This window comes from Thamnophis elegans, chromosome 1 (genome assembly GCF_009769535.1).
Source record: "Thamnophis elegans isolate rThaEle1 chromosome 1, rThaEle1.pri, whole genome shotgun sequence".
Classification (NCBI taxonomy): domain Eukaryota; kingdom Metazoa; phylum Chordata; class Lepidosauria; order Squamata; family Colubridae; genus Thamnophis; species Thamnophis elegans.
In genome coordinates this window covers 122,601,990-122,628,396 of record NC_045541.1, presented here as the reverse complement: position 1 = coordinate 122,628,396, position 26,407 = coordinate 122,601,990, and the positions used below count along the sequence as shown (strand labels likewise).

Here is a 26,407-nt window from a genome sequence, read left to right as displayed (position 1 = left end):
GATGTTCTCTAGCTGAGCTGGCCACATGTTGCCAGAAGGTTTTTCTGCCATTCATCATATTATGAATGTTAGTTTATGTTATTGTATCACCATGTCTCATGGCTCTGTATAATAAAGCCTTTCTCAAGAGACAAATTAAAATCTGTGACTTATTTTATTTACTATAACACTTAAGGAACCAAATTGTTTTACTTTGCTAACACAATTCTATGATTTAGACTGCTAAATAATGTTATTGTGTAAGTTAATCAGAGATTCAATTAATAGATTAGATCTTTATCCCCTATTAACGCAGCAAACTCTTCTATTACCTCTCTATTTAGGCACAAGTTTCATACAAAATATTTGTTAGTAAAGCTAACAAACTTGAAATATGTAATATAACTTCAGAAAATATTATTCTTATTTTGATCTATGCAGTTTAGTGACATAGTCCTGTTGGAAACCTATCAGCAAATATAAATCTATAATTTTGGAATATATTTATCCTAGAGCACTGTAGTCATAGAATTATGTGTCAAAACACTTACTCTGGTAGTATACCACCCAACCTTTTAACGGTGCATAGGATTATTCAGTGCCAATTTGTGAATTGTATGACACTAGAATTGGGCAATATTTACTTTTATGTCATTATTTCTCTACTGGAACAAAGATAACAATATTCCATTAGGAAAGTGCTCAGTCAACAGGTATGGAATAATGGAATGTTTTTCCAGATTAAAAAAAAATACATATGCGTTATCTTGCTCCCCAAAATGCCCACCTCCGAGTAGAAAATTATAAACAAGGAAGAGATGAAAAAGCCAGTTTAACATGCAATTTAACGTCTATAATTAGCAAACAAACTTTTTATTTTTATAGTGGTACAATCAAATAGTAGTAGTACCTTCTCCAAATAAGGTAATCCTGAGCCTTGTTTAGATCATAACTCAGTCACATAATCCTTTAAAATTACACATTATCACTCCAGTATAATTGCAATAATCCTAGTAAAGCTACAACAATCGATACTTTTAAAACGTTGTAATGTTTTATAGTTCTCAGTATTTATTATGTATTTATCTCCTATCTAACTTAACTATTTATAGCATTTAGACTATTGAGAATAATTTTATAGATGTTTTATACTTTTAATTTTGAAATTTCATGTTAATGTTTTTATTAACAAATTTTACACCTATTTTTATTTTGGAATAGCTAAGTTTGTTTATTTTGCTTTATTTATTTTATTTACAAACTGCCCATCTCCCTTACAGAAAGACTTATTGTGGAAATATGCTGGTGTATCATCAAAATAAAAATAAGTATCTCATGATCTATTGTCTTCTTTCCCAACCAAGGTTTTTTTTCCCCCAGTACTGGATCAGCTATATTTCCCAGCCAGCATGAGTCTGAGAAAGGAAATCCCAACACACTTATCCAGTACCACTTTAGAGAAGTTTGAACTCTTTGAGCCTATGTGTGAAAACATGAATCTCTGGTGTTTTTTAGTATTACTTCTGCTATCAACTAACTCTGTGATATTTTAAAAAATAGATTAAAATAGATTAAAGTTTTGAATAGCAAAAAAAGACTCAGAGCAATAATTTAAAAATGTTTTACTAAATACATAAAAATGTGATAGCATTGTTTCTGTTCCTTGTTTATGACCACATAAATGATTCATTTCATATTTATAGTACAAAAAAATGAAATCTGAAGAATCATTAATATTTACAGCAACTGATCCACTAAAACAATGGATACATATGGTATCTATGGTCATTTTTTGCTAACACTTTTTTTCAGACCTGAACAGGCAATGTTCATTTATCAGCATCAATTTCTGTTTCACTGTCTTCACTGTCACTATCTCTTCCAGGATGTTCAGGCATTTTCCGATGCTCCTCTTCTTCCTCTCTTGTCTTTGGTTTCTCATTCAAAATGTTCTCTTTTATAGTATCCCCTGACATAGCTTCGATTTCAGTTCCTGTTTCCAGTTCAGATTCCTTACTCTGGACACCTTCATTTTCCTGCGGTTTGGACATTTCACTTTCTTCAACAAGTTCTGGAGGAGGTAATAAATGCTACAATGGAAAAAAAAAGATGATTTTTGTTTAAGAACAATTTCAACATAATACAGATCTACACCAGTAAGAAAAATCTATCAATACAAACTACATTGTAGTTTGTAGTTTGCACATGCAGATTCTGACAATAACTCCATATAACTTCTCTAAATTTATTTTAAGAATCTATTGGAGTGGGCATCTATAACAAACTTAATGAAATAAATAAATTTTAATTTATATAATATCCTTAACCGAGAATTTTTTTTATTTGTATTTTTAAATATGAGCGACATAGCTTTCTATAGGTTTAAGTTGATCCCACAGAATTTTTGAATGCTGTAAGATTAAAGCAAGCATTTAAATATGATGAAATTGGGGCGTTGGTTCTTACCTGATAAGCCCCTTCTCTAGACAGGTGGAGACAGCAGCCATGCGTGGGTTAACTCAGCCAGAACCAATAGGACTGAGTGTACTAAATGATGTCATCGTCTCTGAGGAGTGTCCTCCCGCTTTCTTGACGAAGGAGATAGGTAGACTGCTGTGCAATAGTCAACTGCTCTCATCCCCCTGTTCTGGTTACCCCCCAAAAGTCCCTCCGTGACCTAGGCTAGTCCCCAGAAGGGTAGGGGATGGCTGCTGTCTCCACCTGCCTAGAGAAGGGGCATATCAGGCAACAACCAACACCCCATTTTCCAAAGTTGGTGGAGACAGCAGCCATGTGTGGGACGTACCAAAGCTGTGCCTGTCCCCGGGTGAGAATGTGAGTGGCTTAGGCGCTTGAGGAGGGGAGCACTTGCTGAAGTACATGTCGTCTGAAGGCTGCATCGGCTGATGCGTATCTATCCACCTTGTAGTGGCAGATAAATGGCATCGGAGTAGTCCAAGTGGCCGGCCGGCAGATTTCCTCCACTGAAGCCTTGTGGACCACGGAGCAGACTTTGCAGAGCTGCATGTAGAATGTGCAGTAATGTTGTCCGGAGGTGTGAGATGATGCATTAGATAAGCACGATATGGCTGATCTAATCCAGTGTCCAACCATTGATGAAGATGCCTTACGACCTTTATTAGTAGGGTGGAAAGAGACAAAAAGGGCCTCGGTGCGCCTGAAGCCGGCAGTCTTGTCCACATATATTTCAAGGGCTCGACAAACGTCTAGTGCGTGCCACTTGCATTCGAGGGCATGAGTTGGCCTAGGACAGAAATTTGGAAGGGTCAGATCTTGAGACCGATGGGAAGCCGAATTTACCTTGGGGATAAAGGTAGGGTCAATTTGAAGGACCCCTTAGTCCAGATGGAACAGATCAGATCTGAGGGAAAGAGCCGCCAATTCTGAAACTCTGCAAGTCGACGTGATGGCTACTAGAAAGACCGTTGGCTTACCTGAACGGTCGTTCTCGGGGCACTGCGAAGAGAGCCCAAATGCTGGGTTAACACAGCCTATCTGCCCTTGGACTGAGTGATGTTTTTCTTGACCACGCCTCCCTTTGCCTGCACATGCTCAATTCGAAAACGAAGGAACCGTCCTGTAATCAATTACAGTCAATACAGCCACCTCGTTCAAAATACAAACACCCGGGTGGGTTTGGGCTCTCTTCGCAGTGCCCCGAGAACGACCGTTCAGGTAAGCCAACGGTCTTTCTCCAGTGCACTGCTCAGAGAGCCCAAATGCTGGGACATGCCCAAGCTATTGAGTCCCAGGGTGGGGAAGCGCCAAAGCCTCTGGCATTTCAGCCACTCTTTGTAATACTCTTCTGCCAAAGGAGGCTTCGGCTGAGGCAAAGGTGTCAATCTTATAGTTTCTAATAAAGGCCGTGGGGGAAGCCCAGGTGGCCGCTCTACAAATGTCTAGGATAGAGGCCTGGGTTGCCCAGGCTGCAGACGTTGCAGCGCTCCTGGTGGAGTGAGCGGTGATTCGTCTCGGAGCCGCCTTGCCCTGGTGCTCATATGCCAGTTTGATGCAAGCACGTAGCCAACGTCCCACAGTGTGAGAGGAGACCTTGCGGCCCAGGGACGCAGGGAGGAAGGAGACAAAGAAAGCCTCTGACCGGCGGTAGTCCTTTGTTCTCTTTACATACGTGCGCACGGCCCGTCTCACGTCCAGCTTGTGCCACTCACGCTCCTTAGGGTGAGAAGGATGGGGACAGAAGTTGGGCAAAATAAGTTCTTGAGTCCTGTGAAACAGGGAGTTAATTTTCGGAGCAAATGACGGATCAAGTCTCAATATTACTCTGTCCGGGTGAACTACGCACAAATCCTCCCTGACAGAGAGCGCAGCAAGCTCGGCTACCCTGCGAGCGGATGTAATGGCCACCAGGAAAGCGGTTTTGATGGTGAGGTAGCGCAGACTGGTCTTTTTCAAAGGCTCAAATGGGGCTTTGGTCAGGGCCTTAAGCACAAATGGAAGATCCCATGACGGATACCGGTGAACAGTTGGAGGGCTGATGTTCGCTGCTCCCTTGAGAAAGCTCTTGATCTGGGGGAGCTGACTCAGCGAGCGAGAGGAGCCCTTTGCCAGGATGGTAGACAACGCTGCAACCTGGCGTCTGAGGGTGCTGACTGCAAGGCCCTTATCCAGACCCTCTTGCAAAAAGTCTAGGGTCTGGGGGATCGAGGCTGAGGAGGCCTCTATGTTCCTAGTCTTGCACCACCGTGAGAAGGCGGCCCAGGTGGCATCGTAGATTCTAGTCGTAGAGGGCTTCCTGGACGCTTGGATTGTTCGAATGACCTGGTCAGAGAATTTTTGCTTTCTCAGGAGCTCCCCTTCAAGTGCCAAACGGCTATCTGCAGCCACTGGGGCTCCGGATGGGTGATGGCCCCCTGGCTGAGGGCAATCTTGTCCCGGGGGATTCTCCAAGGTCTTTGAACTGAGAGGCTGACCAGGTCTGCGTACCAGGGCCTTCTGGGCCAGAAGGGAGCCACCAGAATGAGGTCTGCCTTTTCGGTCAGGAGCTTGTTCACCATTTGAGGGATGAGCGGAAGTGGAGGGAAGGCATACAGAAGTCCCTGAGGCCACCCTGACCTCAGAGCATTGGTTCCCTCCGCTGGGGCGAGTGGTAGCGACTGAAGAAGCGTGGGAGCTGTGTGTTGTTGTGTGTGGCAAACAGGTCTACCTGTGGCTTGCCGAACCTCCTCACGATCTGCTGGAACAGGTCCGGGTGCAGGCGCCACTCCGAGTGGTCGATGCGTTGGCGGCTCAGCCAGTCTGCTTCCCGGTTGCTTACGCCGGAGATGTGATCTGCACTGAGAGAAGCCAGATGACGTTCCGCCCACCTGCCCAGCGCTTCTGCCTCGAGCATGAGGGCCTTTGATCGAGTGCTCCCTTGCCGGTTTATGTGCGCTTTTGTCGCCACATTGTCTGTCATCAACAGTACATGAGCCCCTCTTACTAGAGATGCGAACTTTCTCAGTGCTAGGCGAGCTGCCCTCAGTTCCAGCCAATTGATGCTGTGGGCGGCCTCCCTCTGAGTCCATCGGCCTTGGGCTAGGTGGCCCTGACAGTGGGCGCCCCACCCCAGGAGGCTGGCATCCGTGGTGACAACTAGTCTCTCCGGCTCCTTGAACAGGCAGCCCTTCCTGACTGCCTTGGACCTCCACCATGCCAGAGACCGGATCACCTTTCGTGGGAGCCGAACCCGCCTGAGTGAGTTGCTGTTCCTGGCCCTCTGCACTGGCAGCAGAAACCACTGCAGCTCCCTGGCGTGAAGGCGAGCCCAGGGAATCACCCCCAGGCACGAGATCATTATCCCTAGGAGCTGGGACAGCTGAATGATGGGTACCGACCTGGCAAGGCTGCAGTGCTTCACTCTGCGTCTCAGGTTCGACAGCCGGTCTGGCGAAAGAAATACCTGGCAGGAGGTGGAGTTGATGACCGCACCCAGGTGCTGTATACAGGTGGATGGTCGGAACTGGCTCTTCTCCATGTTGACAGAGAAGCCATGGTACTGCAGGGTCTGCACAGTTAGAGAAACATCGCGGTGTGCCTGCTTGGTGGTGAGAGAGTGAATGATTATGTCGTCTAAATAACATTCCAGACGAACCGGATGGTTGCGGAGATGAGCCGCTAGCACTGCCAGAATTTTGGTGAATGTTCTGGGCGCAGATGATAGCCCGAAGGGAAGAGCCCTGTACTGGAAATGCTTCCCTTCCACGTAGAACCTCAGGAACCGCCTGTGGGCCACATGGATGGGGACATGCAGGTAGGCCTCTTTGAGATCTATTGATGTCAATAGGTCCCCCTCCCTCACACAGCCCAGGATGGAGTGGAGTGACTGCATCTTGAACCTCTTGTAAGCCAGATGCTGATTTAGGCTCTTGAGGTCCAAGATGGCCCTCCACCCCCCTGAACTTTTGGGCACTAGGAAGAGGATCGAATAGAAGCCCCTCCCCTGCTGATCCTTGGGGACTGGCTCTATCGCCTCTATCTCTAGGAGATGGCAGATTTCTGCCCTCATGCGTTCCCTCTTTTCTGGGTTCCTGGGGGTAGGACAGCGGATAAACTTTCTTTGGGGAAAGGATAGGAAGTCCAGGAGAAGGCCCTTGCGAATGGTGTTGAGGACCCACTTGTCCGATGTTATCTCCTCCCACCTGTCGGCATACAGCCGTAGCCGACCCCCGATGGGGGGATCCCTGTGACCGTCACTTTCCCTTACGAAAGGGCCGGGATCCACCACTGTTGTTTCCTCCTCCTCGGAATGGTCTCCGAAAGGAAGACTGGGATTGGTTGGCACGAGCCCCGAAGGATCTGTCTTGGTGCCTATCCCCCCCTGCCTGAAAGGGCCTCTGATAGGAGGAAGGGTGAGAAGATTGCCCTGTTTCCTGGCTCCTGTAGGGTCTCTTACGAAAGGACCCCGCCCCTTTCCGGTCACCCCTTTTAAAGGTTGCCGGAAGGATCTTGCGTTTGTCCTTGGTTTCGGTGACAAACTTGTCCAGGGCCTCTCCAAACAGAAAAGCCCCCTTTAAATGGGGCCGATGCCAGCTTCCATTTAGCCTTCATTTCGGCCTGCCAGTGCCTGAGCCATAGGAGGCGGCGGGAGGTGATATTGGAAGCTAGAGCTCTGGAAGAGAATTTTGCTGCTGTCAAGGTGGCATCTGCCGAATACTCGACAGCGGTAATAATCTTGGTTAGCTCATGGCGCCACCTAGATTTCCTGGGCGGGGGTCTGGACCTGAGTTGGCGCAGCCAGAATAGGGTGGCCCTAATAAAAAAGGAGGCAGAGGTGGATGCCTTGATGGCCCAGGCAGACGCCATGTGTGTTTTCTGACATGCCTTTTCTGACCTCTTCTGCCTTAAGTCCCTCTAGGAGCTCAGCTGGCAGGTTGGAATTGGAAGTCAGAGACACGACTGGGGCATCTACTTCTAGGAATTTGAGGATTTCCTCCATTTTATCTTCTACTGCATATAGAGTTCTATCCCCCCCACTGGGGTTGGTCAGGGTGCCTGGCTGTAGCCACTGGCGCCGTACCGCGTCCATAAATAGGTCTGGCACAGGAATAACCTCGGGAGTTTCTACTGTCTCTTTGAACAACCCATGCTTAAGATCCTTGGAAGTGGAAGCCTGAGAGGCCTCAGGCCTGGAGGTGGGGCCTAACTCTGTGGCCGTCATGGCTTTGTGCAAGATAGACTTGAATAATGACGGTTGAAATAGGCCAGAGAATTTTGGCTTGTCAGGGGTGGGGTTTTCGTCTTCGGAAAGGGCGAAAATCTCCCCTTCTTCCTGCTCAGAACTTGATAACCCAGAGTGAGAGGGGCTTGAAGATGGGGAGGAGGATACAGGCTCCTTAGAGGTGGAGGCCCAAGGTTTGCGTTTCTCCTTTGGGGCCTTGCCCTTGCGAGAGCCCTTGCGCTTAATGCCTTCAGCTATCCCTTGGGAGATGGCTAAGGCAATTACCTCCCTCATTTCATCCGAGAGAGCAGGACTTTTCCCCCTTTTTTTCTTTTGCTTACTGGTCCTGCGCTGGCTAGGCCTGCCTGAGCTGGATCCACCCTTCCCAAAGGGGGAATTCTGGACAGAATCTCGTTCCTCTCCGATGGAGGAGCTAGGGGAGTCGGGGTACCCCCAAGATGCTTCAGGAGATGGATCCCTGGATGCATAGTTATCCCCAGACAAGAATTCACTGTCCCCGGGGGATTGGGCCTCACGATCAGGGGAAGCTGACTCCCTGCTGCGACGGTCTGGGCTAGGTTCTGGCTGAAGGGGCCTTGAAACCTCCCTGGGATCCACTGTGGCTCTTGGAGAAGACCTTTCAAGTGAGCCTTTGTGCCTTTTGCCTTTATTTACAGAGGGATCCAGCTTGCAGCGTTTGCTGGAGGGCCCCACCTGATCCTCTAAGGCCTCCCTGCATTCCTCAGCCATTTCAGGTCCCCACGAGGCCTGGGAGATAGCTGGAGTTGGGATGGGCACGCGCTGGCCTTTGCAGTCCAAAAGCGCTGGCAGAATCTCCAGGAGGGAAGGGCCGCCTTGGGGTCGGATTTCCTTCCTCCCACCGCCCTCGGTTCCCCGAGACTTAGCTTATTTTCCGGAGGGAGAGACTAGCTGGCTTCCCAGACTAGCCCCCAGCCTCCCCGCGGCGTTCTGCAGTCGTTGAGGGCTCGCTGAGGCTCCGTTGGCTGGCTGGGCTCTTCTTGCTGCCTTGTTCCTAGCACGCTCTGAGCTCTGCCGCTCTGCCCAGTGAGTCGGAGCGATCCAAAATGGCGGGGGTGCGCACGCAGCCGCTTCCCGCTCTTTCCAGCCCTGAAAGGCACGCGAAGGCTCCAGCCGTCGCTGCTGTTGCCGGGCAAAATGGAGCAGGCGAGGGAATCCTAGCAATCCGGCTCACCTGCTTTAGAGCCTTCTCAGAGCCTTGCTGGACTTTTCCTCCCCCTGGGACGCCCCTGTTCCAACAGGGAACTTGGTTTATCCCACTAATTGCTCCCTTGCTAGCCAGCCCCCGCTGTGCAAGCCTTTTCAACCCCCTGCAGTGCTTGCAATTAGCAACAGCAGGGAAAACCCGGCAGCCCTTCTCTTAAAGCGACGGAAGCCTCACTGGAGGCAAATAGACAGACCTGATGTAGAAGCGTGATTTCCTCTATCTGAGAATTTAAACGTGGTCCAAATTGGGAAACTTTTTCCAGCCTTTCTGCTCTTAGACTGGAGCTCTCCCAAAACAGCCCTAACTCGGGCGGACTGAGTTTTCGAATTGAGCATGTGCAGGCAAAGGGAGGCGTGGTCAAGAAAAACATCACTCAGTCCAAGGGCAGATAGGCTGTGTTAACCCAGCATTTGGGCTCTCTGAGCAGTGCACTGGAGAAAAACTGTCTTCAGTGTGAGATGTAGCAACGAGGCAGATCTAAGCAGTTCAAATGGCGGTTCTGTGAGGAATTCAAGGAGATTGGACAGATCCGAGGGGAAGCGATGAGTGACAGGGGGGCTGAGATTAGATGCGCCCCTAATGAAGCATCTGACATGTGGATTCAAGGAAAGAGGTTCTTCACAGTGTAGAGATAGAACCGAGGAAAGGGCTGCCACCTGTCGCTGTAGGGTGTTAGGTGAAAGTTCCCTGTCGAGACCCTGCTGCAAGAACTCCAGGACCTGGGAGACCAAGGCTTCGAGGCCTCATAATAGATCGAGAAAGGCACCAGAGCCCTGAAGGGCTTTTGAAAGCCTTCGCTCCCTGAGGAGCCATCCTCAACAATACCTGTCTTTTCTTTCTTTCTTTCTTTTTTTTTTTTTTGTAATTTGGAGACAAGAATCCTTCCGAATTAATTCTCTTTGAAAAAAAGGCCAATTAGAATAGTTTTTAAAAAGGAATTTAGAGTAAAAGTTGAGGAGAGAGCAGTTAGCACAGCTAGTCCTGATCGAACTGAGTCTAAAAAAGCGGGAGGACACTCAGAGACGATGAAATCATTTAGTAGACTCAGTCCTATTGGTTCTGAGTTAACCCACACATGGCTGCTATCTCCAACAACTTTGGAGCATTTGTGAATATTATATGCTACATGAGTAAACTAGTTTTTGTTATTGCTGTATTCTGAAGAAGAGAATTGCTATTTGTGGGACAAAAACATAATATTTAAATAGATCCCTATAGAAAGGTGTAAAAAATCCATTAAAATTTTAATATATCTGTTGACTCAAGATAAAAACAGACTAATTTAATTAAATAATACTATAAACATTTCTCCAGTCTTATCTTTCTGAGAAAGCCATGGGAATAGAGGGTATGCCCATCTCCAACAATATTATCTTTTACAGTTCCAAGTGGAGTTCTTGTTTACATTAGAATTTAAACATGGGATTAAGATAATTTACTATATATTTAATTGATGCTTCTAACAGCCATATATAAATTTGATGCTGCATGCTGGAAGAATAGCACTCAAACTTAGAAATTACTAAATGACTATATCTGGGTTCCATGCTATGTGGTCAAAAATGATATTTTTGGTAGACTAATTATAGACATTCAGAAAATCTAAGCCTCAAATTAGGGATTCCTTTGTATTTGGCTAAATATATTTTTTTATCTGCTGGATACAAACTAAGATTCCTTCTGTGATGCAGCTGGTACAATTTCTATCCATATATGATTAGCGTCATTCAGAGCTTTTTGTAAGAAAACTAACATGAAGTTAAAAATAACATTTTAATAGTGCAATTGAAAACGCACTTCCAGTACTTCCAAGTCTGTGGGAATGAGCTATGTACAAACATGTTTAGCTAGTTGCAAGTAGTATAAAGAGCAAGATTTCAATGAGCTTCCCTTCACATTAATTGGTCACAGGAGTTCCCAGTCATATTAACAAATCTACTTTAGTGGGTGACAATTTTCTACAAATAATAATTACTTCATAAAAAGATATCACACTTATTTTTTTTCCATATCAAAATTCTGTCTGTTATTTGCTTGTTTTTAATTAGCTCCAGTTTCAGAACGAATGAATGTAGTATGCATTGCCAACTTTTATTTACACATACCTTAAATGAACAGCTAATCTATAAGTAGTATACTTCCTGCAACAGCTGTTTTCAAAGGTTAATTGAACTATGGTTTATCAATATGTAAATGAACTTAATTTATATACCTGACTTCTTCTCTCAAGTTATAATATAGGTACAAGGTGAATTTAGGACACTTTTAATTAACTGGACTGCCATGTTTAAATCCATTAAATTGATCAATCTTATTTTGAGCTGCTATTCCTCTTTCTGAACTGATTTTGGTGTCTGTCAATATCACTGTTGTTACAGAAGATTAATAAACTTTCTCTTTTAACTTTCTGAATGTTAAATATAATTTATACATCATTTTCTCTTCATCTCTTGTCCTCCAAACTGATAGAATTAGTTCATGTTATTTACAAAGTTACCTAAAGCATAAAAGACTTATTAAAAATAAAACCAACCAAGCCAACTAATTTTCAACTATGTTCATTTGTTATCGGGATGTATTAACAAAGTTTTCACTCGGAGTTTTTAAATTAAACATGTTTTTCTCAACTTTTATTTCCTTACCTGTCGGTGTTGGTGTGTAGTTTGGATCATATGCATATACATGTTGTAGACAAAATTAGCCATCTGAGGCATATTCTTTATAATATGAATTTGATGAGATGGATGTTTTCCATTCTGAGGAAGGAAAAAAATGATAGAAACGTTTGGAACTAAAACAACGAGCAGCCACTTCTTAAATAAGATAAAAGAACGAATATAGTATGAAAGATAAGTATATTTTTAACCATTTAAACATTAAACAGAATTCAAGATAGCTTGTTGTACCTGACGAGCAGTTGGAAAATACTCTGCAGGAACTATATACAGCTGAAGAGGACGAGCAGTAAGCTGGCTGAAAGCTGGAGTCAGCTCAAAGCAGTTCTGGAATAGTGACACTCTTGCAAATATATACAGACCAAGCCTGGCTCTTGACATAGCAACCACCAAACGCCGTACATCCCTTCAGGAAAGAAAAATTAAACAGCTCTACTCTTTAAACCAAACAATGATATTTAGTTTTTCACTTGAACACTATTATGACCACACACAACAAAACACCCTCCAGAAAATTAAAGCAGGAACCTTATTTCTTTGAATGTGAAAATTAACACAAATTAAATTAATGCCCATTTTTCCTTTAAAACTGAAGATAACAGTTCTAATACATTTATCTCTGTGTTAGAAACTCTAATCAGCAATAAATATGTTTAAAAACATCAATTTCATAATTAGTCTTTAAAATTAGATGCTGGATTTAATGTTGCAGTTATGGAATATATTAAATATAAGTATGGACAAGACAGAAAACAGGTAAGATGTCTATTTCAGTGGCTCACTGATGCATAAAATAGGATTCAATTGAGTTTCTACTGATAAATAATCCATTTTACTCATAAATACTCCAAACCTCTACTCATACATATTCCACTTATGGTAGGATTGCACTGTTGTTCTCTGTATGAAGATATACTATTGCTCACCTCAAGTGTCCAACTGCTTTTGTTCGCACAAGTGAAAGGATGATGTAATCATTTTGCTGACCTTGAAACCTGTCCACAGTTGTCACCTAGCAAAAAAAATAGAGTAACTTAATTAATTGCTCCCACACACACACACAATAAAATAAACCAGTCTATGGAGTTCATGGTATCAAAAGAAAACTACTGTAGGAGAAATGGCGGAACCTCAGGTTGGAGTTAAAAGAGACTCTAGACTGATCACTCTAGCCACAATCTTCCTTGAATTCTGTTGACCGTTATCTAACCCCAAGTAAGTGCTAACCGTTAGTTGAGAAAATGCCTGAGCATAGGCATGATTAGCAATACATTTAATTGGACCTTCACATGTGGACCTGATTTTTTTAATGCATGACAACTATTGCTTTATTATGACTAACATCTGTAAACAAACAATTTTTATTAGAAGTAAGCACTTCCTCCCTCTGTAATGTATCATGATCTCACACTGAGGATGAGTGCAACCCCCTTGGATCATATGAGCCACTTTCTTTGTTCCATTCCATTCCAGTTTCTGTCAAATCTGCTGTCTCATATTCTTTATTTTTTTTGTTTCATATTGTTTTTTTTTTAAATAACTGATTTTTCTTGTAAGCCATTCATCACAGTCATTTGGCATACAAATAAAACAATTTTTCCTCAGGAGAGCCCCCAGTTTCCATCTATTCTTTATTTTGTAGTGGCCATATTTGCCTTCATGTTTTTCATATTGACAACTAATATTTCATAACTGAGAACTAATTCTCACATTCTTCTTAAAGATTTAATTACTGTTTTTCAACAAATTGGTAAAAATGTTTACTTTTAAAATACAAGTCTATACTTTTTGTAACACAAAACTGAATAAATTTTTTATATACACAGCTAATATGGCATAATAAATAAATATTATTTCCTGCAGTGGACCAAGTAGAAGGCTAAATTAAAGTAGTTAAATAGGAAACACAGGAAATAGGAAAACAAATGAATGACTTCTATTTTACAAAGTATGCAGTTCAGAAGCAATATTCAATATGATATTGTTGTCATTGTACATCACGTATACAACAAAATTGGGTTTAGCCTCACTGGTGCAATCCATGACAAAAAAATATGAACAACATAAATAGTATAAAGAATAATCCCTATGCAATGATGAATGTATTCTAACAATGGTTACTTGCTTTGCACTTTTGTTGAGAGGTATATTATTTGTTCTTTGGAATGTTACCTTATTTGGTCTTCCAATCAATGGATTATTCCCACAACGCTGATTGATAATATCCCGAATCAGATGTTTCTGCCCATTGTAAGTTGTCAAGATGCTTATCTTTTCTGCAGGGTATCCTAGCAGGCACATGTACATGAACAGTGCAACAACATATTCTGCCTCACCAAGATTCTGGAATTTTTAAAAAACAAGTACAGATCTGTTTCATGTATCAGATCACATGTATCATAAAATTATGGTCGTAGAAAATCACTCTCACTGAAAAGAAGCAATATGCACCAGGCCTATGTTAATCCTCCCTTATCTGCCATGAAAGGCAAAGAAGTCTAGTTTCTTTTGAGGCAGAGCCACACTGACTTGATTTATCAATTGGGAAGAGGGGGTATTTCTATGCATGCATAGAAGATTATAAACATAGAAGAAACAACTCTGCTCCATTAAAAGCAAGTATTACTCATGGAATTACTTTAAGAAATGTCAATAAACACAGCTTGGAAGGAGAAAGCCAGATTCCAGTCTATTTTGTTCTCCTAATTTAATAATATAACTAATAATACAAATAACTTTCCAGGAAGAAAGTTAAATTTTAATTCCTATATCTTTCTTGTAAATTCTGATTGGTAATCTCCTTATTTTATATAAATCATATATAGGTAGTCCTTGACTTAAACCCCCCAAAAAGTGACTTATGACCATAGCAACATCCCCACTGTCATGTGATCAAAATTCAGACACTTGGCAACTGACTCATAACTATAACAGCTGTAGAGTCCCAGGATCATGTGATCACCTTTGGCGAACTTCTGACAAGCAAAGTCAATGGGGAAGTCAGAGTCACTAAAACAACCATGCAAGTAACTTAACAACTGCCATGATTTGCTTAACAACTGTGGCAAGAAAGGTTGTAAAATGGGGCAAAACTCACTTAACAACTGTCTCACTTAGCAACATAGATTTTGCACTCAATTGTGGTTGTACGTTGAGCACTACCCGTACACATTTTAGCAATAGACTGACATTCTCCCAAAAGACTAGTTTAAGCATTCTGCAAGGGAGATGGGAAATTTCTAAATTTGATACCTAAATTAAATAAAGAAATTGCAAAGCACACACAGAGGGAACCGGTACCAACTGGTACAGGAACCCATCCCTGTTGTAAACCCTAATACAGAAGCTTCTAGCAAAAATTCACTTTGTTATTTATTGAACATACATATATCCCACCTTTATTCAGCTAAGAAACACTGACTACATATCTCATCATCTCAAATAACATTTTCTGAACACTGATGTTGTATTATGTGTGTGTGAAGAGGATATATCACATTGCTATTCTTGCAACTTAATACTATATAATTTGTTAACTATATTTTATCCCACCATAATAAAGTACATAGATATATTCTTTCTGTTTTCATAATTAACCTATCTGAAAAATGTTGTTAATATAAAAGTTGATGATCTGCATTTCTTACCTGATAGAAATAAGGATTTGGTTCAGATTCTCCTATGCCATGGAAATCCTCTACATTTATAAGCTGGAAGTCATACAAAAAGCCAGCATTTGCTGTTCTGAATTCAGGTAAGAGCTGCACATGCGGCAAGTTGCCCAGTATCTTATATCGCCAATTATAGAGATTACATAAGCTTTATAAAAAAACATAATGAAAGTAGTAATTAATTCAATTCTTATAAAAATATTTTACTATGCTCAGTGTCTACAATTATCTGATAGAGATATAATATTAAAATGTCAATGATAGCTATCTTTTTGGACAGCATCAAGCAGCCAAAGCATGTTTCAGAATCTCATAAAGGTAAACTCTACATTCTAAACAGATATATTTATATATTTTAGCTATTAAGAAAAATCATTTTCAATGTTTGAAAGAAACCTTAAAGATTAGAACTAGTCCTTCAATGTTACATTCAAGCTGCATGAAGCATCACCTGGATCGGCCATTTAGCACGATCCACTGAATAATCCCATTATTCAGCATTAAACTGATGGAATGTAATCTGAACATAAAAGACTTGTTGGCCTTCTTAAATTAGTTCAATAAACTCAATAAATTCCTTTATGTATAAAATATGGAAAAATGTGTTTGAACAAATTAATTCCTACCATTTGCATATGAAAGGATAGTTAGTTAGTCTTGTATGCACTCAGTTATAAGTGGTTCTGAATATCTTACATGAAGCAACAAAAAACCAAAATCATAATAATTATAACATTCTCTAATGCAGCAGTCCCCAACCTTTATGGCTCTGTGGATTGATGCCTGCTGCGGGATGCAGAGTTTGCTTGCACAAATACAGCTTCATGTACTTGTGTGCTTGCCTGCCACTTGTGTGGCCAGGTTATCCAACAGGCCTCAGCCCAGCACCAGGCCGCGCCCCAAGGATTGGGGATCACTGCTCTAATGGAATTAGTTTAATCATCTTTCACTCCAACATGAGTTCCTGAAGATCCATGAAGTGCTTAACGATGTAGCAGTATAAAAAGGGAGTAGCTACATGGAAAATACCAAGACCATTGCAAAGGATAAAGTATATTTCAAGGTAGAAGGACTACTTTGAGTAAAATTTCAAACCAATTGCAATGTAACCTTGCACAACCTTTTCGTTTAAATTTTCCCCATGCCTTACCTTGCTCTTGCTCTCCCTTGAGCATCCAAGTCAATAGTTGGCACTCCGACACGAACAAACCGTGTAAAAAGAGACTGTTCCATGTTTGAGTATTTTTGAAAAGCCATGTTTTTAATGACTGGGGGCAATTGATGATGATCCCCAATCATTATCCACCGCTTTAATCGGCTGAACCCATCTTGTGGGTTCTGTGAAATATAAATAAGATTCAAGCATTAGCGTTATTATAGATGATTGATCAAAAACTATGATTGTACTGTAAATGAGCTCACCTACCACATATACATCGCAAAGACACTAGTCTTGTTTCTGCCCCACACTGGCTGCTTTCCATCTGCAGATTCCCTTATCAGATAAGTAAGACTTGGGCTTCAATGTTAAACATACTTTGAAATCCCAGACCTCTATTCTTTCTCATTAAATTGTAACTGGAATATATCAATTTGCAATTACTTTTTTTCTATGTAAGAGAATATCTTCATCATTTTTGTCTAATTCCCATTAGGGTTAATCTGTAATTGTCCTGAATTTACAGAATTGTAATCTCTTATGAATGTGTCACATGCCCAACTGAAAACAAAACATCTTTCATTGTTGTAATCCTTGGATTAAGGAACTAGTTCTTGTGAGTCCCTTCAGATGACTTGAGTCTGTGATTCCTAGTATAGAACATGGGTGTCAAACTCGCAACGTCATGCTGCCGTCACATGATGTTTTGCGACATTTTCCCCATTCATGGAGCTGCGGTGGGTGTGGCCTGAAAGTGACGCATCTGGCCCAGGAGCTGCCAGTTTAACACTCCTGGTCTAGACATTAGGAACATTATCTCTTTTCTTCTGAAAATGACTTAGATAGAAGAGAGATTCTTGTCAAGGGAACTTTGTTTAACCTCTCCATCATCACATTTCTGATATAATATTTAAATGATTTCCTTCTATTCAAACATCAAAACACTGAAGTAATAATTTCTTATTAATTTGTAAAGGTAATTAATTAATGTAATGCTTGAGTGCTTACCTGCAAAAGGAGTGGTATAAATGTTTCAATTTCCAATATCTGAGCAGCCTCTTCCATTAAGATATTATCATACTGAGAAATGATAAATGAATTATATTAGCCAAAGTAAGAAACAGAAATACTGCAAAGGCATTGAATTAAGATGGTTACTTGCTTACCAAAAGGCAGATAAAACATTACATAGCCATACTCTTTTAAAAAGTCTCTACAAAATTACATGGGTACAATTGTTTGGAAGAACAAACAAAAATAGGGATAATGTTTAATATGCTTCTGATAAAAAATTCAAGATAACATATTTAAGAAAGTTTTTATGTACCTTAAATCCCAGCTCAACTAAGTCATGGCGTTTCAACGCAGCATGAGTACAAGTCATTGCAATAATCTTCGCTTCCTTCACAAGTAAATACTTTGATCTGTCCAGCCCACTACGGAGCAATTCAAATGCTCTAAATTCCTATAGAAAGAAAAAATAATTATACCTAAAATTCTATGAAAAAGATCAAAATAGTAATGTCCTCAATACGTTGTTAAGTTGTTATCAAACAGAACAAATATAATCCAGAAAGCTAGTGCTCTATTTGTTTATCCACTCTCTACATAGATCTATCTTTGGAGGCCATCCAGAAACTACAATGGAGCCACAATGCAACGTCACAGGAAGCTACATCCCAGTATACCCATGTAACACCATTATATAGGATTCCTATAGATCAGAGTTCCCCAAGCTTTCTGGTTTTCCAGAAGGGTGGGAGGGGGAGAGGGAATGGTTCCGTGTGAGAGGCCAGCAAATGTGCATGTGCACGCAGTTTCATTTGCATGAGTGGCGTGCACCGTGCACTTTGAGGAATAGTAATATACTGGTATATATATTTTTAAAAAGCTTCTTCTTACATCTGAATAATACTAAATAACATGTATCCAATCCTAATTTAAATTTAAATTTAAAAATTGTACAAATTACGGATTACATTTTATATCCAGCAGTACCTTTATATATTGCAAGGAAATCTCAAATTCATCTCTCTCTAAAGGAGACAGGAGGGTAAAGCATCTTCCCTATTACAGTGATAAGTGCCTCTCCCGTTTCTTCTGGGGTTACTATCCCCAGGACACAATAGTAACAAACTTCTTCTGCACATTCACTTGGTACCTGGTTACTCTTCTCTTTTTTTACCTTATATACAGATTTGGGAAGATGAATCATATCTAGAATTTTTTTATACAACAACAGTTACATGTCTGCCTTCATTGAGAAAAAAATTCCTACATAAGTCTAAATGAAGATTTTTAGTCATCCAAGTAGAGTGGTCTGGAAGTTGAGTCATGGCAACTGGACTTGTTTCCTTGCTGGTTCAAAACATTTTGCTGCTTATCCAGTCTTCCAGGGAAGTTTCATTCCTCGCCTAATCTGGAGAGACTTGTTAGATGACCAGGCGAAGTTGTTGAGATGTAAATGTTCCAACTACTAAATCCTTTAACCTAGGTAGGTTATTAAATGTGGCCTTAACCATTGGGTAAGCAGCAAAATGTTTAGAACCCACAAAAAAAGAACTCTAGTTGCCATGACTCAACTTCCAGACAAGGGTAAAAAAAACAGTACACTGCCTAAAAATTAGTATTAAGCAAACATTAAAAAAAATCTTTACCCCATTCAAAGTACTTTAAATTTGGGAGATGGTGGAGATGTTGCAGGTAGGTTTTTGTCTTTTACATGGCTTGAAATTTTAGTATTTTTAGTTTACTATGTTCATTACCTTTATCAAAGGTGCAAGGGGAGTATTCACTGCTCAATAACATCTAATTTGAAGGACCTCACATAAATCCATTATAACACTGTGGTATAGTTACTTTTTTCTAACTAAGAATGAATGTCAGAGTATTACCTGATTTTGTTAATCTTACCTCAAGTTGAGTAAATATTTTCTTAATATGTCTAAAGCATCCTTCAGCAATTTCCATATCTTCAGTGTAAGATCTGCCTTTAAAAATTGGCTGAGGGGCATTTGCAAAATATTGATGAAAAGGAAAAAAGTTGCAGATATCAGCAACTTCAGAAGGCTTGCTACCTTTAACTTTCACTTTGCTCATGTACTCTTCCCAGCGAGACATTACCTAATTTAAAAAGAAAGATACATTAATACAACCAGAGTCAAACGAGGCTTGTACATAATTATGAGGAAATGCACTATGGCTTTTGCACCTTGCTCCCATTACAAAAGCATCCTTCCCCACAAAATCTTCTTGTCTATTGTGACTCAATATACAGGCTCAATATTAAGGCTAAAAGCAGGAGGATGTGAGTTCTAGTCTCACTTTCGGCACAAAGCCAGCTGGCTAACCTTCAGCCAGTCACTCACTCTCTCATTCCAAGGAAGCCAACAAGGGCAAACCACTTCTGAAAAATCTTGGAAAGAAAGTGCTTGTCCAGAAAGTTGCCAGTTGTAAAAAAAAAAAAAAAAAAAACTGATTTGAAGAGACTACAAAAAGACCCCTCTTCATGAAGGAACCCTATTGAAAAAGGAGTTTGAAAATATGGAAACATTACATTTTTGTATGTGGTGTTTTGTTTTTGTTTTTTTTTAAAAAAACACCTCTATTCAACTTTTAATTTGAATTTGGGCAAAAACTAAAAGGACAATACTTTCAGAATGTATATCATAATGATCGAAATGGATTGATATATTCAAATATATAATCAAGGCAGATCATAAGACTCCTTCACTAATATCTTACTATGACAAAGCCACTGGCCATTCTAATTATGCTTCCTAATGTATATAAGTTAAACAACAGCAACAAAAACAAATAAGAGCATAATTTCAGCATTAATTGTGACTTATGTTTTAAAACAAAACACAACCAGCGTTTTACTCAAAATTCTAAAAGGTTTTAGCCAATTTCTAATGATGCTTGTATTTGTAATGTCATCATTGAAGGACATTTAAAACATGAGCATCTTATATTCAAATGTGCCTCAGGCTATTCAAAACCATGCCATTGACAAGGCTTACGTATTGTTTCACTTGAGGCAACGAATAGGCTATAGCAGTGGTCTCCAACCTTGGCAACTTTAACACCTGTGGACTTCAACTCCCAGAGCAAAGCTGGCTGAGGAACTCTGGGAGTTGAAGTCCACAAGTCTTCAAGTTGCCAAGGTTGGAGACCACTGGGCTATAGGACATGGTTGAGCAACTTTCAGACTCTGGACACTATGGTGACAGCACTGTCAATCTCTATCCCTTCAGACTATAAGACTGGTCTATTGGGTTCTTACTTGATATAAAAAGAAATGGCCAGCTGTTTCACAAGTATAGGATACATCTCCTGGCACACCCAAACTCTCTTGTAATCGCCCAACCTCTCGCAGAAGTTCCAGTCTCCGAGACAGAACATAGTTTACTCTTCCATACCTGCAGATCAGATTAACATAAGGAAGAATAAGATATATGACTGAACTGAAAACTCCTTTTCTTCCACATGTTTTATTTAATTTCAACTCAGGCAACCTTTAATATATTCCACACATTATTGTGGTAATGTATATATACCATATATACTGTATATACATTATCATATAATGAGGTATATACTGTATACACACATGTGCACATGTGTACACACAAACACACACAAATATATACATATATGTCTCATTATTATATGATAAACATTTATAGCGTGTGGATTGAAATATCCAGAAATAGTGTAAAATGTTCTTTATATGTCCAGAAATAAAATTTGTCTAGGAGAGAAAACTATACCATAAATATAAACAAGTCTTCCTAATCAATCGCTTGCTTTAGGGCAATGAATAATAATAATAAAAAGCATAAAATGTTTTTTTTTGGGGGGGGTAGATTGCAGCTTCATATTTTTTTTGCTATTTACTCACCTGCTAAAATCTTTCTCTGTTTCCAATTCTTCCTCTCCATGACCAAGACGCAAGAGGTGACGCTCATCGACATCTAGAGCCATGATTTTCTCAAACAGTTGATTCAAAGCCTAGAAGATAATAAGAGGAATCAAGAGTAGAAAATTAGATGCTAATGAAGGGAAGTTTGATAAACTGGAATAATTGTTTCTCTTTTGAGAAGAATTAAACTGAAAACAAAAATGAAGAGAATATTTACATTAGGTACCAAATCACTATATGCAAGGCCTGATTTGTGCGTTGAAATAAACCCACACTTTAGAGCAGGGGTATCAAACTGGTGGCCTGCAGGCCAGATGCATCATACGCAGGCCACACCTACACCAGCTCCGCAAAGGGCAAAAATGTCGGGATAGACCACATGACAGCAATGTGACACCGCAAGTTTGACAGCCGTGCTTTAGAGAGACATTTCTTTAATTTGGTTCTTTTATGCATATATATGTACATATGTATTTTTAATCTTGATTTTATTATTTCTATAAATAACTCAAGGCAGCGAACATCCCTAAAGTCCTTCTTTCTATTTTCCCCAAAACTAAGAGAATGACTGGCCCAAAGTCATACAGCCAGCTTTCATGCTTAAGGATGGACTAATAATCTTAGCATAATCATATCTTAGTAATCATATCATTGTATTATCTTAGTAATAGCTTACTAATCTTATCATGTTGTCCTAATAGGTATGTTGGATATGGATAATTGCTCTCTCTCTGTCTGTCCTTTGTTAGTTCCAATAACAAATTTTGATGAGCCGAGGTGGCGCAATGGTTAGAGTGCAGTACTGCAGCCACTTCAGCTGACTGTTAGCTGCAGTTCGGCAGCTCAGGGCTGACTCAGCCTTCCATCCTTCCGAGGTGGGTAAAATGAGGACCCAGACTGTGGGGGCAATATGCTGACTCTGTAAACCGCTTAGAGAGGGCTGAAAGCCCTATGAAGCGGTATATAAGTCTAACTGCTATTGCTAATACAACAATCTTCCATGACTTTGTCTAATTCCCACATTAAATCTTAATCAGATTAGATCTAATTAAATCAGCAACTAATTTACATTAATTATACTTGAATGAAGAACATAAAAATACTCTTTATCTGGTTTGCCAGAAGAGTTCTATTGCTTTGTATACAAATCCTAATCCAACTAGAGCAGGTTCCCCCAATCCCCAGGCTATGGACTAGCACCAGGTTGTGGCATGCCAGCAACAGGGCTGCACAAACAAGCAAAACCTCATCCGCGGATGCAGACAGCACATAAAACCACACACCCTCCGGTCCATGGAAAAACCTTTCTCCAGAGAACCGGTCCCTGCTGCCCAAAAGATTGGGGGGGGGGGGCGGCGGCGGACTGAACTAGAAGCAAACTCAGATACCAAGAGCCTCTGCAAACAATCCATAATTAATGGACAACACCATTGAAAAAGTTTTCTCAGAAGTCCTTAAATACATTTTAGTTTTACACAGCAAGACTTACATAGCTACCACTTTATTCAGTGAAGGATTGACATAAATGACAGTAAGATCTGAGTAAGATTATATGGAAGAAATGTTCCTTCAGAAACTTGATCTCAAACCATTTTCAGTTCTAAAGATTAATTCCTGTGCTCTGAATGGATTTATTTTTTTCTATTTATGGTGTATATCACTATACATCACTATATCACTGATCCTCAGAAATGTCACCACTATAAATATGTCTTCTCCTTACCTCGTGATGTATCTCAACTATGGTTCAATTAGTGTCAATACCTGCTCAAACACATCCAAAGGGATAGTTTCCCAGATCAAATTAGTACATCAGTGAAAAAGGTTATTTCCTTTCTAACTGGTCCACTTGTAAGGTAATTTGCAAATGATGCATTTCTTTTTGAAATTAAAACAAAGGCAATTCAAAAGCAACAAAGGAACTTATGGTGTGTTTACCTGATTGGAATGTGTAACAATCAGAGTCCTCTGCTCAGGAAAGTTGTGATAGAGGTTAGATATTATCTGCACTGCCACATCAGTTTTACCTGTACCAGGTGGCCCTACTACCTGTGGGGTAAAAATACATAATGTGTTTGGCATTTTACTCACTCGAGTAAGAACTGTTCAAAAAGTAAAAAATTCAGAACAATCAGAAAAATAAAAGTCTTTTTAAAAATGTAGCTACCACAAGAAATAAAATGTACATTTCAATTGGGAAATGAAAGCATGAGGAACAAAATACCAGGATGCTCTAGATCTTGAACATGGTTTTGAACCAGAGTTTATTGGTTCTTTTATGATTTTCAGCTGGAAAATCAACTGAAACTCCAATTAAAGAAAGTCAATTTTAGTAAGCTTGCACAGGAATAACTATTGTTAGAAAACATCTAAAATTCATTTTTTTTTCTTTTTAAATTTCCAGCGAAAAATATGAAATCCTTTGCTAATGACCATACTGAATATTAGGAACCATTTAGTTTTCTAAGTTTGGTAGAAAAATGCAAAATTCTTCTTCACTAGTTATTAATAAAGTCTATCATTTGTTATTACCATTGTCAAACCAGGTTGCATTCCTGCCCGGATCGCTTCAATCTGGGTATGAGTAAATTGTATGGTATTGCTGCAAATAGATTAAAAATTAAATCAGTTAATCCAGGACATGGCATACTAGTTCCAATTTAATTTATTTGATGCTTGTATGCTTATTTCTAACATAGTTATCCATCCGTTTAAACCATAAAAACTTGGTTATTATATTTGTGTTTTAAAGGAATCTACATATAGCAACAGAAAAGAATTTCTATTTTAAAAAATTATATACTACTTGAAGTCATTATACTATCTTTCCAAAATGAAAGTACGGGTTCCCATATGTCATTAAGAGTAGTGCAAGCACACTGACTTAAAGCAATAATGTAATCTAGAAATATTTTAGTAAAACTGTAAACAGGTGATTTAGTACTAAATAAAACTACCAATAAAACTACTCACTAAAGTATCTAAAGCAAATATTAAAGTTGTACAAAGCATTAAAGACGTGCTCAAAATGTATTACCAAGAACAAAACTCCTCCCCCCCCCCCCCAATTTATTAAAGCAGCTGCTTTGAAAGCGGACTCCAACTGATCATGAATGTACAGAAAACACTTTGATTGCCAGCAAAAGAAAGTGACTGTGCATGGGCAAATTTACTGCAATTAAATAATGACATCATTCTCTAATAATATGCGTGTAACTCTGGATCATGTAACCATGAGTTTTTAAATTCTTTACAGAGAGAATTACTCTAACAAATGTGCCCTTAATATCTGTATTTGTTTGAGTTAACTATATCACATATGTACTTCCACAAAAAGCTACTGCAATATTACCGCTTAGGTTGATTGTATGGGTAAGGACCTCTGTTAGGGATGACATGTGGTTCAACAACTAGTGTTTTAGAACTTTCAGTATTTTCTTCATCGCACTCTTTCCGTTTCTTTCCTGCCTCACTTCTGACTGGAAATGTTATCCTATTAGAAAAAAATCACAGTCCTTTAGATTTAAATGCTGCTTGATAGTTAAAAGACCATTTTAGGCACAGAATAGCCCTCTCGAATGATCAGAATTATCATAACCGTCAAATTTGTAGGAAAAATTCAAAAGACAATGTGATACAGAAAAACTGCGTTTTGGAATGACTGCAGATCTAGAGTACAATTTTTAAAATAAAGATTCTAAAAAAATAAACAATTTTTAGGGGAGACAAAAACAGGGAAAGCAATTAAAAGCTGAGAGTTCTAATAAAGTAGAAATCAAGGGAAGCTTAACATTTGCTTTATAATCATAGATGAAAGTCTTCATTATTGAGGTGTTGAATTACAGTGGCACAAAAGATACTGTTTGGAATGTCCAAAAATTTCCTCATTCAATTGGATGTCCATTATGAGAACAGACTCTGGGACAGTGGAGGGTTCCAGATCCCATTGCAACCGGTATGGTGCAATGGAGCCTGGTGGCCACATGAACATGTGCAGCGCGCTCAAAGCGCTCGTATGCATCCTTATCTCCTGTGATGCCTCCACGACGTTCCAGTTGTTTAGTGGAGCGTTGTGCAGGCGCCATACACTGCACGTGCGCAGATGGCCCGTTTCCTTCAAATACCTGGTACCCGGCAGACATCGGTATGCCCTGCAACCCACCACTGCTCCGGGATCACATGAACCAGGGGACTGATCCAACAAGGCACTGTTTACGTTCCAATGAACTTGTTCTCTGATTACAGAAATACATTTTCCAAGAATATAATACATGCATATTTCATCAATGAGTAAAATTAACAGTGCCATTATTTTAATGAAAGACTTGCTTATTAAAAAAGACGTTCACATTTGTACAAAGAAGAACGTTTCACCTGAATGGAGGAATTTGCAATGCTTGGTCTTCCACTGTTACTTTAATGTTATATCCAGGAAAGCTAGCTTTTAAGTGATCAATGGAAAGGAAGGTATCATTAAAATCCAAGCAGGCAATCTGAATTGGCATTTTTGAATAGTGAGCACTTCCAGGATCACCATAACCAAGGATAATGTCATGCAGCCAATTAGGAACGACACACTCTGTGTTCATCAGATTTCTTATAGTCTCCAGAACAGCCTGTAATAATTTATAAAATGCATGATAACATCATTCATCATTCATATTTAATTGCACATATTATTGTGCTGTTAATATTTTTAAATTTACAGACATTTCTGCTCCAAGAACTATATAGAAAAGGATTGAGAAAGCAGAAGGAATGAAATAGAATGAATAGATTTAAGTTCATCATTTGAAGGACCACTAGGACATACTATAATCTAGTGCCTGGATTGAGTAAAGGACTGGATAAGGGCCACTACAATGAATCAAATTGAATCCTGGCAGGATGAAGACTGTGCTTTTACAAATGTCATATTTCTTTATGCTAGGAGTCAACGTAAGACTTTGACCAATTTTCCTTTGCATGCTCAGCAAAGGAATCACGCTTCTGCTATCCATGTGATAAATTATTCAACATTTGTCATCAGTGAGAACAATTTATCTTATTTTCTCTCATGTGAGTTAGGACAGGTA

The 26,407-nt window shown here is 40.0% G+C and overlaps 1 protein-coding gene across 1 annotated transcript in view; it reads right to left on the bottom strand.

Moving 5' to 3' along the window:
- Positions 1-1,585: 1,585 nt before the first annotated feature.
- The window catches only part of AQR (aquarius intron-binding spliceosomal factor), a 48,941-nt gene continuing 24,119 nt past the window's right edge, over positions 1,586-26,407 (bottom strand). The window contains exons 20-35 of the mRNA XM_032230075.1: positions 25,707-25,948; positions 24,685-24,825; positions 23,865-23,934; positions 23,271-23,381; positions 21,312-21,421; positions 20,694-20,829; positions 19,322-19,531; positions 17,736-17,873; positions 17,417-17,488; positions 16,400-16,587; positions 15,226-15,397; positions 13,751-13,921; positions 12,505-12,590; positions 11,810-11,984; positions 11,546-11,659; positions 1,586-2,069 (exon numbers count right to left, since the gene is read on the bottom strand). Coding sequence (XP_032085966.1) covers positions 1,809-2,069; positions 11,546-11,659; positions 11,810-11,984; positions 12,505-12,590; positions 13,751-13,921; positions 15,226-15,397; positions 16,400-16,587; positions 17,417-17,488; positions 17,736-17,873; positions 19,322-19,531; positions 20,694-20,829; positions 21,312-21,421; positions 23,271-23,381; positions 23,865-23,934; positions 24,685-24,825; positions 25,707-25,948 — 2,397 coding nt within the window. The 3' untranslated portion in view covers positions 1,586-1,808. The remainder of the gene's footprint in view (positions 2,070-11,545; positions 11,660-11,809; positions 11,985-12,504; positions 12,591-13,750; positions 13,922-15,225; positions 15,398-16,399; positions 16,588-17,416; positions 17,489-17,735; positions 17,874-19,321; positions 19,532-20,693; positions 20,830-21,311; positions 21,422-23,270; positions 23,382-23,864; positions 23,935-24,684; positions 24,826-25,706; positions 25,949-26,407) is intronic.